This window comes from Priapulus caudatus, unplaced genomic scaffold (genome assembly GCF_000485595.1).
Source record: "Priapulus caudatus unplaced genomic scaffold, Priapulus_caudatus-5.0.1 Scaffold271, whole genome shotgun sequence".
Taxonomy (NCBI): Eukaryota; Metazoa; Priapulida; class Priapulimorpha; order Priapulimorphida; family Priapulidae; genus Priapulus; species Priapulus caudatus.
The window spans coordinates 5,343-18,557 of NW_014577332.1; the positions used below are offsets into that span (position 1 = coordinate 5,343).

At 43.8% G+C, this 13,215-nt stretch overlaps 1 protein-coding gene across 1 annotated transcript in view; it reads left to right on the plus strand.

Annotated features, from left to right (window-relative positions):
* Window positions 1-19: 19 nt before the first annotated feature.
* The window catches only part of LOC106808371, a 37,053-nt gene continuing 23,857 nt past the window's right edge, over window positions 20-13,215 (plus strand). Inside the window, exons 1-7 of the mRNA XM_014811071.1 lie at window positions 20-113; window positions 5,853-6,001; window positions 6,151-6,251; window positions 8,256-8,372; window positions 8,755-8,937; window positions 11,738-11,834; window positions 12,665-13,151. Coding sequence (XP_014666557.1) covers window positions 94-113; window positions 5,853-6,001; window positions 6,151-6,251; window positions 8,256-8,372; window positions 8,755-8,937; window positions 11,738-11,834; window positions 12,665-13,151 — 1,154 coding nt within the window. The 5' untranslated portion in view covers window positions 20-93. The remainder of the gene's footprint in view (window positions 114-5,852; window positions 6,002-6,150; window positions 6,252-8,255; window positions 8,373-8,754; window positions 8,938-11,737; window positions 11,835-12,664; window positions 13,152-13,215) is intronic.

The window sequence follows — 13,215 nt, forward strand, 5'->3', positions numbered from 1 at the left end:
GTCTAACTGCCGGTTGCCACTTTCAGCGATCTTGTTTATTTTGTTTATCGTCCCTCAGCACGTGATCCTCACGCCATAGAATCCGAATCAGACATGGATTTAGTTGAAGAAAGGTGACTACGCTTCTGTCAGTATTATGAACAAAGTTCAATCGTATGCAATTTTCCCGTTACGTTGAGTAGGCCCTAATTCAGCCAGATGTGTGCACGTTGGCTATAGATACAATAATATACTATTAGTATTAGTATTACTATTAGTATTACTATTAGTATTAGGCTAGCTCCAAGAAACGGTATCGCTAGGGTTAGGATACCGTATAGACTATATATAGGATATAGGACCGTATAGGATACTGTATAGACAATCCGTCGCACAGCCTGGTCGGGCTAGTATTGCTCAAGGGGTCGTTGTCGTAACGATGCGTACTAGTACAGACTATTTGTAACTGCCGTAGGTACATACTAGTAGTTGAATGGCCTCACAAGTGTAGCCGAGACTTGTACTAGCAGAAGTGTACCTACCCCTACATAACCCTCTGAAACGCCTAGAACCCTAAACCCCAACTCTACACCATAACGACCTACCTTAAACATACCTCGGCTATTACAAACATATTAAGAGATTAATAATACTACAACCTAAAACTACCTCGGGTCCATATCTGTAGTACCTGGTTACAACACAGACGCCACTGATTCTGTGCGCTCACGTCATAAGGTCTAGCTCTAGACTCTAGCTGCTCGACATTAACTGCCCGCTATGGCGGCCAGGCAGGAGTTAATGAGTAAGGCAGGCTATAGTAACTAGAGCTAGTTACTTAGGCTCGCTCCCAAGAAACGGTATTGCTCAGGGTTACGAATACCCGCTAGTCATTGACCGTAGGTGGTCACCACGGTTAAGTTTTAAGGAGCTGATATGTTTCCCCTAACTGCCACAGCCTGGTCGGGTTAGTGACTTAGGCCAGCAGTGCTGTAATACGACCGACCGCGGTTTCGCGAGTTCTGAAAGCTAAATACATAATACATACGCCGGCTTTCTTCTCTGATTGGTCAGTTTCCGACCATACATCTAAACTTATTACAGGAACAAATATACAATCGGCCCAATTTTTAATGGCTAAACATAAGAAGAAATAATGACTTTAATCTTCGAACGAGTAAACAAACTGTTACAGGAACAAATAAATGCAGGAATCTAAACCCAATAAAATACAAAAGAAATACAGAAAGGCAGTAGGAAATTAAAAACACCTTAATGGGTTCGAACACGGTAACCACCCCGTACTATCACTGAAGCGGAAAGCTCTACAACCTGGTGAAGGTCTCATTCTCCAGCCGGTGGCCGGCCCGGACCCCATCTTCACAAATGCTTCGCCGTTCCGTTCGCCTATAATGTTATTCCTTCCGCTATCCTTTCTTCCGCTAACCTCCCCGACTGCAAGTTTTGGTCGCGCTAAATAGCAAGAGGAGCGTTTCAGCGAACCTGTGTTGCTAAAGTCGCTCGCTTTTTACGCTTCATTTTCAGTGCGGACAACCTTTAGCGGTGAGCTCCTGCCAAGTCCCGGCTAAATTTTAGCGGAGCACTTCCAATGGTGTATATAATGACCCAATAATACACCAAAATTCGCACTATAATCACCTATGAAGATACGAGAGCTTATTCTAATTAAAATTATAGTGTGGACTGATTACTATCAGGCCATTTATCCTGAGTAGCTTTTGTTTCCATAACAGGAGAGCACTGGGTATGACGGTGTATACTAGTTTTTATGCATCCAGGAGTAGATAATAGGGAAAGAGGATTAGAGTTTTGTGTATGTATCTCTGCGTGCGTGCGTGCGTGCGCGCGTGCTTTGCGTGCTTGCGCGTGTGTGCGTGTGTGCGGTGAGTGTGTATGAGTGTGCGTGTTGTGTGTGTGAGTGTGCTGTGTGTGCGTGCGTGCTGTAATGTGTGTGGCGTGCTATGCGTGGTGGCTGTGCCGTTGCGTGTGTATGTGTATGTGGTGGTGCGTGCTTTGCGTGGTGCCGTGCGTGCGGCGCCGCGCCGCAGCGCTAGGCAAGGAGTTGCGTTAGCGTCTTGCGTCGCGTGCGTGCTGCGCGTAGACGTGCGTGTGTGCGTCGAGTGCGTGCGTGCGTGCGTGTGCACATAACGTGCGTGCATGTGTGCATGCGTGTGTGGCGTGCATGCGTGTGAACTACATGTGCGTGACATACGCACAACCATACATTACACACACTAGCACATCACACATACACACAACGCACATCCTCATACATAGCATACACACACACAGCACACACACACACACACACACACACACACACACTGACTCTCTGCCAATAGCATTAGTTCTAGAGGTATCTCTGTCACAGCGCTGTTGCTTATGTACCTGGTATATGATAGAACGTAACCTAGCAACTGCAACACATATTTGTAGTTATCTGCCAGCTGACTGACTGCTTTCCTCCGCTATTTAGCGGAGGCATAGCGGAGCATTTGTGAAACAGGAGTTGTCCGTTCGCTAAGTTCTCTGTTATGCCTCCGTTCGCTAACGAGCGAACGGACAACTTCGCGGAGAACTTTAGCGGACGTTAGTGAAACGCGCCCCAGACCAACTTGAAATTTTCGGATATAGACCCTAACCCTAACCCTAACCCAAACCCTAACCCTAACCCTAACCCTAACCCTAATTCTAAAATAAAATAAAATTAGCCAAAAATAATAAAAAAATAAATAAATAAGTGACAAAATTAGCCAATCAGAGAGAGAGAGTCGGTTGTTTAGTTTTCAGGGCTCCGAAACCGGATCCGGTTATTTAGACACTTCCATACAATAATGTAACCCAAACACAGGATAGGGGGTGGGTTACACTATCCTGTGTTTGGGTAACCTGTATGATACAGGCGGTTCCGGTTCTGCTTCACTACACTAACCGCCTGTACCCCTTGCTCATTCAGCCAACTTCGCAAACCAAGAAATCATTGCGTCCAATCAGAGAGCTGTAACGGGCCAATCAGCCAATCAGCGAGCAGGCTTTTGCCTGACGTCATTTCTCAAGTTATTCAAGCCATAACAACCGGTCGATCGATAACGAGGCTTGCGAACCGCCAGGGTTGAGCTCGCGTACAGGCGGTTAGTGTAGTGAAGCGGAACCGGAACCGCCTGTATCATACAGGTTAGTGTTTGGGTTACATTATTCTAGGCCTATCTAGTTTGCCTGTACTGTAGTATTTGGACGCTCGCCCGAAACTGGACGCTCCTAAGTGCGCATGCGCGCATGCTTTTTTGTTTTTCTCTTGTTTTCTATTTGTTTGAATCTTGTTTTGCAGGGCCGTAGGAAATAGTAGCCATGCTCTTTTGTTTTCTTTTTGTTTCGCCTTGTAACCTGACACACATAACACAGTCTTACTAACTTACTACATTGCAAATTGTTTCAATCAAATGTTTCCATAAGTGACCGGGTTGGCCGCCATGTTTGTTTATTGCGACCGTTTTCGATGGGCGAGATGCGCAGATGACTACTGCGCATGCCGCGCATGCGCCCTTGCAAAACAAGAGGCACCTGCACGCATGCGCACTTAAGAGCATCCAGTTTCGGGCGAGCGTCCAAATACTACGGTACAGGCCTACCGAAACATCGACACGCCCATGAATACTATAGCTCTAGTATCGCGTACAGTTGCCGCAGGCCTGCGCAAACCGCTGCCTTCGGCAACTGTACGCGGGCTATACTAGAGCTAGCCCATGAAATTCAAATTATTTTCGATTCTTGAAAGCTCTCAAGTAAAACTAAAACTAAGAGATAAGACGAGGTATATTCTTTAGTCTTACTCTTGTGTTTTTATGTGTGTTTTCCGCATGTCTTAGCAAGGGTATTGCCTTGTAGTATTGCCTATACTGGATTGTTACAATGTTATGTTTGACATATTTTTCTTCACTGTATTTGACGTTGTTGTCATTGACACTGTTCAATTTGTTGATTTACGGGCTGATCATCTTGTTCACAGGCACTTGTCAATAAAAAAATATTGGTAAATAAACACGAAATGTATTTACTACCAAAGTCTTAATGTTTCTGTACTCTATTTCACCTATTATTGCCGATAATTACCCGTAAATGCCGGTCAAATGCTCATCTGCAACACACAAGTACACCGCACGCACGCCCTTAGCTCTAGTACTATAGCCCGCGTACAGTTGCCCCAGGGCTATAGAAGATTTTATGCCAGGTTTCGTAACTGCACCTGTCCCCCAATGCTTTCACGAAAAATTGCTCATAAAACAAAACGCAGAATGATCGGGCTTTTTAACACTTATTTATCTACATGGACATCTCACCTATCTTTTTGAACACTCCACAACTTTACACTATGTATTTATGCATTTATTCCTCAAAGTGCTAGCACTACTTGCGTTTCGTTTTGAAATGTTGTGTACACACTTTATCCGTAGATAAATAAGTGTTAAAAAGTCCGATCATTCTGCGTTTTTTGAGCCATTTTTCGTGGAAGCATTTGGGGGACAGGTGCAGTTGAAACATGGCATAAAATGTTCTATAGCCCTGCGGCAACTACACGGGCTATATAGTACTAGAGCTAGCACGCCCTGTGCACAAACAATATGAATAAGAGAGCAGGTAGGAAAGCGTGATCGCAAAATTCGTTCGATGCTCGCTTCATTTCACACCAGGGGAAAAAATATAATTTATTTTTCGGGGGATACTTTTCAAGCTCGCGTGCATGAAAATAGCGCTCTAAAATTTGGTTTGCATTGAACTCTATGCAAATTTATGGGGGCTCTTTTTTGGAATTTTCGGGGCTCCTTTTGGCATTTCGGGGGCTAAATCGCCCCGACCCCCCTTGTATTTTTTTCACTGTTTCACACCTACACAGCCCAAATACACCAACGTACAACAGCTTCCATCTTGGTATCTATGTGTAGCTAAATGTTCACTTGTTCGAATTATAACTGTCCTTTATGCTTAACCACTCCCGCCAGAGATATCTCGTGAAATCCTGCAGGAAATGTTCTCTTCGTGAAAATGTAAACCGGACGAGATGTCTGTTTATACACGAGTAAGGGGGCGCATTGCATGCCGGGATGAGCTGCTGCCGGCCTCCGAGCTCCGTTTCGAGGCCCGCCAAGCCAAGCATAATGCGCGCGGGCATTACGTCACACACACACGACTAGTAGACTACAGTGATTGGTCGAAAGATCGAGTAGCGCCGTTGGGGATTTTCGGATGATACGTCCGGTTTTCATTTTCACGGAGAGAACATTTCCTGCAGGATTTCACGAGATATCTCTGACTGGAGTAGGTCACGAACAAAGAACCTAGAACAAAGGACACGAGTTATAATTCGAACAAGTGAACATTTAGCTACATGTATAGATACCAAGATGGAAGCTGTTGTTGGTGTATTTGGGCTGTCAAGGTGTGAAATGAAGCAAGCGTCGAGCGAATTTTGCGATCACGCTTTTCTACCTGCTCTCTTATTCATGTTGTTTGTGCACAGGGCGTGCGTGCGGTGTACTTGTGTGTTGCAGATGAGCATTTGACCGGCATTTACTGGTAATTATCGGCAATAATAGGCGAAATAGAGTAGAGAAACATTAAGACTTTGGTAGTAAATACATTTCGTGTTTATTTACCATTATTTTTTTATTGAGACATTCCAAGTGCCTGTGATCTTGTTCGTCATTGATGAACTTAAGTGAAAAATGATTGAATAAAGAACATTTTCATGATTATGAGTATGAGGTTCTAGCAGTGCGTCACTGGTATGGTGGTCACATGCCGTTTCTCTCGCCAATATCTGCATGGCTATTAAAGTTGCTAATGTCCAATTATAGGCTTTCGAAGTCGAAGCTGTACTTTGACGTCGAGGTGAAGAAATGGCCCATCATATATTCGAAAGCTTACAACATTGGCTTCCTTAAAATGGAGAAGCTCCATCCCTTTGACTCTGGAAAATGGGGCCGCGTTCACCAGTTTCTGAAAGGTGCGTGTATCAATCGTGCATAACTTGTCTAGAACAGTAGAGAAAAATGAGTCTATATAGGACTGATTCCACAAACGTACATGTACATCGTGCCAAAGCTATAATTTAAATCAGTGTTTGAATAAACTCGGTTGGGTTTCTTTCGGTAGACGGCAAAATGCTGACAGATGATACTACAGTGGTTCCGTACGAGGCCACAGAAGACGATTTAATGGTTGTACACAGCCAAAGATACCTGGACAGTTTAAAGGTGAGTGACACGATTGCATACTGCACTAAGATAGTCGATCTGAGTGTGCACGTACAACTACAAGTGTACCATCGGTGAGAGAACTTTCTCTTGGCTTTCGTTTTGTTAAATTGCATCAGAAACTATTTACTTTGTATAGGTGACAGTGTTTGCCCTGCATTGACACGAGCGAGGCAGACCACCTCGCTCAAATTCTCAGCCGCCACATAGCTGTTTGTCTAAAACACCGCCTCGCTGACAAATTCACTGTTCTACCATCAATAAACTATACTTTATTGCGTTAAAAAGTCCCATACAATGTGTTCAGAATAGCTTGGAATGCACCAATATGCACCATTTTTGCAAAAAAATCCCCCGGACCCCCTTAGCTGGGCTAGGACCTCGAAACACGCAAACACATCAAAAACAATTTACCACCTGACAGACACTGGGTGAGATAGGCATAAACTATAGCAGAGCTTAATGTGTTCAGTTATGCAATTAACTGTGTCTAAGCAAGATAACCAGTCCGAGCGGTTATTGTTGCTAGGTTGGTCAAGCTAGATAAGTTTCTACATTTTTACTCGTGCATGCCACATTATGTGTTTGCAGCATGTTTTTGTCTAGCCTTTTAGAACATCCTATAGATCACAACGATCCCAGATAACATGCCTACGTCGGGCCAACGTAGACATTTGGTTGGCACGGTCACGGTTGGCAATATGATGGGCCAACCCAACGTTGGCATGGTCATGGTTGGGTCGGGTTGGCAATATGACGTTGGGACAACGTTGGCATATGGTTGGCATGATGCTACTTTCAAATGGTTGGCTGCATGACGTTGGGCCAACGTTGGCGTATGGTTGGCACAATGCTAGTTGGCAAGTGGTTGGCTGCATGACGTTGGGCCAACGTTGGCGCGCTGAGCAAAAATCCGTTGGCCCAACCTTGGCATGGGCTGAAGACAGCTGTTGTAACAGTGTTAATGTAGATAGGAAATTATTAGAAGGTAGAGAGTAGATTTAATTTGAGAACATATAGAGTGTTGGTTGGTAACAAATAGATAGTTGCGCTACGCGCGCATTATGTGCGGCCAACATAAAACCATCTAGTTAAATTGACTACGTCACGAATTTTCCATGGTAAAATTTGTAAAAAAAAAGGCCAGATAGTTCTGCAATCACTCATTAGGGGAATTTGGGCAGCACCTGACAGAAACCACAATGCGCCATAGCGTCCTAAAATTTAGAAATGTAGTTAGCCAATCACACGATTAAAGCGAGTTACAGACTGACAGACTGACCAATGGTCAAAGGGTAACGCCCCAGTGTGACGTACTTGGACCATAGAAAAGGCGAGGGAGAGCAGAGAAAGGGCAGTTAGATAAAGAGTTAAAAAGTTAGATAGAGATAGAGATAGGGTGTGTGTGCGCGGGCACACGCTCGTGCGCACGTGCCTAAGTAGATGATGTAGAGTAGAATAGAGTAGAGTAGACTTAGAGAGAGAGAGCAGATAGAACATTCGAGCTTAGAGACTAGAGGTCCACGTAGTATGTTATAGTGACAGTGTAGCACTTAGAAGAACTTGGAATTCTAGAAGCAACATGGTTATATAGTGTTAAAGGCAACAGAGCTATACAGTGTTAAAGGTAACACAGTTATTCGTAGTGTTGTATTGTAATTTGTATCATCAAGTATAAACACCGTATAACTAGCAAAGCTACGTCTTGTGTTACGTTCTCTTCATGACAATTAACACCACACTAAATCACGTCATCACCATCACATTGGTGGCCGATGGTACCTGCTGCAGAACCTGGGAAATCACCACTTCAAGGACAGAGACAGCACGATTCACGGCGCGACCGGCGCAAGAACAGAGATGGCAGGGTATCACCGTTGGGCCAAGGTTGGCCTAACGTCAGCATGTTATCTGGGATGATTGTCAACAGCTGCAAGTCAGTGACGCCAAGCGGAGATGTCATTTGCTTCTCAGTATTGTTTTGGTCTTTGTCTTCTGCCTTAGTTGAGCTACAATGTAGCGAGAATCACAGAGGTGCCACCTGTCGCATTTGTACCAAACATGTTTGTTCAGTGGAGGGTCCTCACTCCAATAAAGCACCAGGTTGGCGGAACAATACTGGTGAGTAGATCTATGGTCGTCTCGTTGGAATAAATTCCTGAGTGCCAAAAATAAACGCAATTCTGAAATGTTAAACTTTATGCTAAACCACTTTGAGAAGTCTAAATCGTAGAAAATCCAACCCAACTTCAAAAACAACTTGTGATAACCAGTGTTTTAACTGTGTTAACTATCAAAGTCATTGTTTCTGACGACGCTATTCACACGCGGTAAGTTGTAGCGTTGCAGCATGCAGCCCTCACTTTTCGTCATTATTGTGACATTCCTTCTGAAAACAAGTTCCTCGTACAGTAATTGCCTCTGTAAGCAAATTAGCATTTGGCAGTCTCACATGCTAATTTGGTAGAGAAGAAGAGTAGCAGTGTGTGTATTTATTCTTTAGGCGGGGAAGTTAGCGATGGAGCGCGGCTGGGCGATCAACATAGGTGGCGGGTTCCACCATTGCTCGGCCGATAGTGGAGGTGGATTCTGTATCTATGCTGACATCACGCTATGTGTCAAGTACCTATTCGCTAAGGTGGAGCGCGTCAAGAAGGCAATGATCATCGACCTCGATGCACATCAGGTAGGTCTGACGCATCGGCAAGATTTGCGCACTAATTCATCGAAGCTATTACACCCCTATCGCGGTCAAATAAAAAACAATGGCTGTCTCGAAACGCCAATAAAACATGGAGGCGGGACCTTTATGGGATATTTTGTCTTTAATGTGTGACGAATCAAACTTGATTAATTGAAATGATAACCACCAAGAATGTTCCAACTTGACAACATAGACGTTATCCAAAATCATCTATTAGTGATGCCGCTAAACACATACATTTTAGGTGTAGCCTGTTCCTCAATACAACATTCACTTAGCTAGCATGTACAATTAACATTGCCAGTAAAGAAATCGCATAGATATAGACTAATTCTCACTGAAACAATTTTCGAGCACCTTCAATCAACAAACTGCCATCACAGCTTTACAATCTTGGCTGTACTTCATACACCAACACAGACAAATCTAGGCACTAGGACTTAAAGGTGCCTTACCGCGAAATTTCAAGCGGGAAACAAAATCAGGCAAAAATGAATTATTTTAACATTGCACATTTGTACTTGCCTATATATGTGTGATAGGTAAAAAAAATTGCTCGGGGAATACGTTTATTCGAAGCTTTTAGACTACAAAGTGAAAGTGTCGGGTCGAATGTTTCAAACAGCGTTTACTTTTGCGGCTCTGCAGCGATGTGGTGACTCGTCTCTTAATTGTTGCCATGCGGTGTTTGCCAAGCTCTGAAGGTCATGAAGGCTGTGCTCATAAATATCATATAACACATTGTGTCATATGATATCTATGGCTGTGCTGGTTACGTGACCTGCGTCGACTCTTGCCGCCATGATACAGAACCGCGGCGAAAAGCATTTTTCTAGTTGTTTTTTCGTTGAGCAAATATAGGCTTGATATATATATTTTTACAGTTTTATTTTCAAAGCTAATGTTCAATTAAAGTGTAGTGAGTTATTAGCCGCGTTCCCACGTAGCAAGAAATCCGGTATTTAGCGTTCACACGAGGCAAAATACGAGGCCCAAGAAATACGGTATCTAAACAGATCCGGTATTTCATGTAAATACGAGGCTTCCCAGACCCCGAATAATTTGATATCTAAACAGATCCGGTATTTCATGTAAATACGAGGCTTCCCAGACCCCGAATAATTTGCCGTGCTTGAGAAATACCGGATTTCTTGGACCGCGCATTTCCTCGTGTGAACGCTAAATACCGGATTTCTTGGACCGCGCATTTCCTCGTGTAAACGCTAAATACCGGATTTCTGAAGCCGCGTATTTTATAGACTGGTCCGAGCTCGACAGTTCCAGTGTAATGCGAGTGGAACTGTCGAGCGCGGACCAGTCTACGTATTTTATCGGCAGTTGGTGCGCATTGCATTGTTTATTTTGCATTGTTTGCTTGATTGTTTAAAGCAGCTCGCAGCTCGCAAATACCGTATTTCTGGAGCCGCGAATCAGCGTGTGAACGCTCGGCCGCGCATTTGTCTCAGATACGGTATTTTGCAAATCTGGTATTTCAGAAATACGAGGTCTCGTGTGAACGAGGCTATTTACTTGCGTTTTTACAGTGGTTTGTCACAAAAATGCAGGGTGTCAAATACTCCCTGATTTACTATCGGACTCCCTGATTTGACATATGCAGGAGTCCGTGTGACTCCCTGAAAATTCTGCGGTACTAACTAGTTAGTTCCAGAGCACGGTCTCGCAGAATTACTGTGCACATATTTTTTTAGCAAATGCCCCAAGAAAATTTGGCAGACATGCACCGCAAATGTCCTGCAATGTCCAAACGTGTAAACACCAGCGCGTGTTACAGATAGCCAGTGTGTGCCGCGCTTGCCGCTAGTGCGTACATGTATGGCCAGCAGCGGTGTCGATTGATGTACGGTCCCAATTGTTTCTGTGGCACGAAGTGATGTCATGTGCGGAGCATGTTTGTAACTGCGTAGGGGTGCTGGGCGTCTGGGAGTGGAGAACGAAAGTAAAACACTTCCCGGTAGCTTCCCATCCTATCATTTTAAACTGTGGAGATTATTGAACTGTGTGTATTTGGCAGATAACAAGAATATGTTAATGTACCAGTGTTCATGTATTAAGTACCAGAGGATTCTGTTGGTCACATATGTTGAAGTACATGTATGACATTGCACAATGCTGATTAAGGTTATAATTTAAACTTGATTTGTTAGAATGAAACCCAAATTTTTGTTTCGTTTGCAATAATTACGTTTTCCAGCACCATGTTTACATCTTTGCCACGTTTGAACGTGGCTTTCTGAAATAAAAGTTTCCCTAAGATCAAGCCTTTGGGATTGTTCCTAATTTTAGACATTTAGTTTTATTCATCCAATAGTAGATTCATAGTAGATTTTGCTTTTCACTAGCCCTGCTGGCTACTTTGATTAATTTTGACCCCTGCCTTTAGGGCAATCAATTATTGAGGCACATGTGGAGGCACATGTCCCTAAACCGAGATTCCTTGTTAGTTAAATTTTAATATTAAACGTTCAAAATAAGCACACACGTTATTGTTAATATCTTTAATTTAGAACTTCAGACTGCGGGCTTCCTCATTTTGCTGCGGACTCCCTCTTTTTGAGGGCAGACAGTCCCTGTGACTCCCTTGTTCAAAAGTTAATTTCTACCCCTGAAAATGTGCGTGGGAAGGCATCTTTAAGCACAAAGAAACTTCAAATTGGCCTCTTACCATCACTATCCTGAACAACGTGTATGTGATTACGGTTGAGCGATAAAGATTGTTTACCATCCACTGAGGCATTGATGAGCGTGCACTGCGGCGTTTCAGGGCAACGGCTATCAGCGGGACTTCATGCACGATGACAGGGTTTACATCATGGACGTCTTTAACAGCGGCATCTATCCACGCGACGAGAAGGCAAAGGGTAAGCCGCGTTGTTGCTCGTCATCGTGCACTGCTCCTCCGCGCCACCCGCTGACATGCTCATGCAGAACGCTCAGCAGTTGTTCCTACACGGCTACATCTTATCAGTCGAATGCTAATTTATAGTAATTGTGGAAGTGAAATATCGCCGCCATATCCAGAAAAACGTATTTATGTTCGAAGTCTACACCCCCTTTTTACCATACAGGGCTGGTCTTTATTGATGTGTAAAAAATACCATCACCTTGCCTAGATGATTTGCAGCAATATTGCTTGCAAGTGTTAGGACGTATTAGTTACCCCTCATGTTCCATTGAATAGTATCCAGCAAAGCTTGAACATTGATTGAACCGCTAAAGATAACTAACTAACTAGAACTGAGTCTTTAAAAGATATTACTTCCATGCTGGCAGTGCTGTTAATAATAATAATAATAATAATAATTATAGCCCACGGATGTATGGATGTGCCCTGATGTGCAGGAAAGTTTGCCCTAACTATATGGGTTAAATAGTGAATATCATACCATGATGAATAAGCCAATACGAAAGTTATACCGCATCGCTCGTCGCGTGGGTTAACAAAGAGTGCGTCCCTCAGTAATCGCCGAACAAGCTGAGGTCGAAAAATCGGTTATTGAGTCGGCAAACCTAAACAGCCAAGCTTCAGATAGCAACCAGACCGAGGTCCAATCTCAAGTTGGCCTAACTGAAGCAGCACCAACACCGCAGGCACAGTCCACCAACGCAGAAATAACCAACAGAAAAACAAGAAACCAGTAGACAAAGGATCAATACAAGGATGTGATGTGGTCCTATTATTTCGCCCAAGAGAACAACACTGATGGCGGTGTAGTAAAAGGTACATACACGATCTGGCGAGGCAGGAATCCAAACATCTTTCCAGCCACCAACTCAAATACTCTTGCTAATACCAGGAGGTGGATTATTAAGAACAATAACCTCATCGACACTGAGCTTGAGCAGATAGTGGCAGCTGTCCAAACGCAAAATAATGCATTGCAACCAACACTTATCCCCACTGAACAACCGGAAGACCTACTACAACCCCCAGATCCCGAGGCTGAACAAACACCGCAGCATACGGATACCCATGAAGGTGAATCAGTAGTGGATATGGAAGATCGAATCTCTACTAAGCTGCTTGAAACTCAGGCAATCCCCCTGGATCAACGCAGAAGCCTGAAAAAGGTTCATCTCAACAAGGCAATACGGCACGATATTCAAGCTGCAAATCAGGCCCTCACGAATATCATCAAAGATAACCATCTATACTTATCTGAAATCAAAGAATTAATGTACGTGACTGCTGCTGTTATTGCTGGAGAGACAAAAGAGAGAGTCACGAAGCCCACAGAGGAA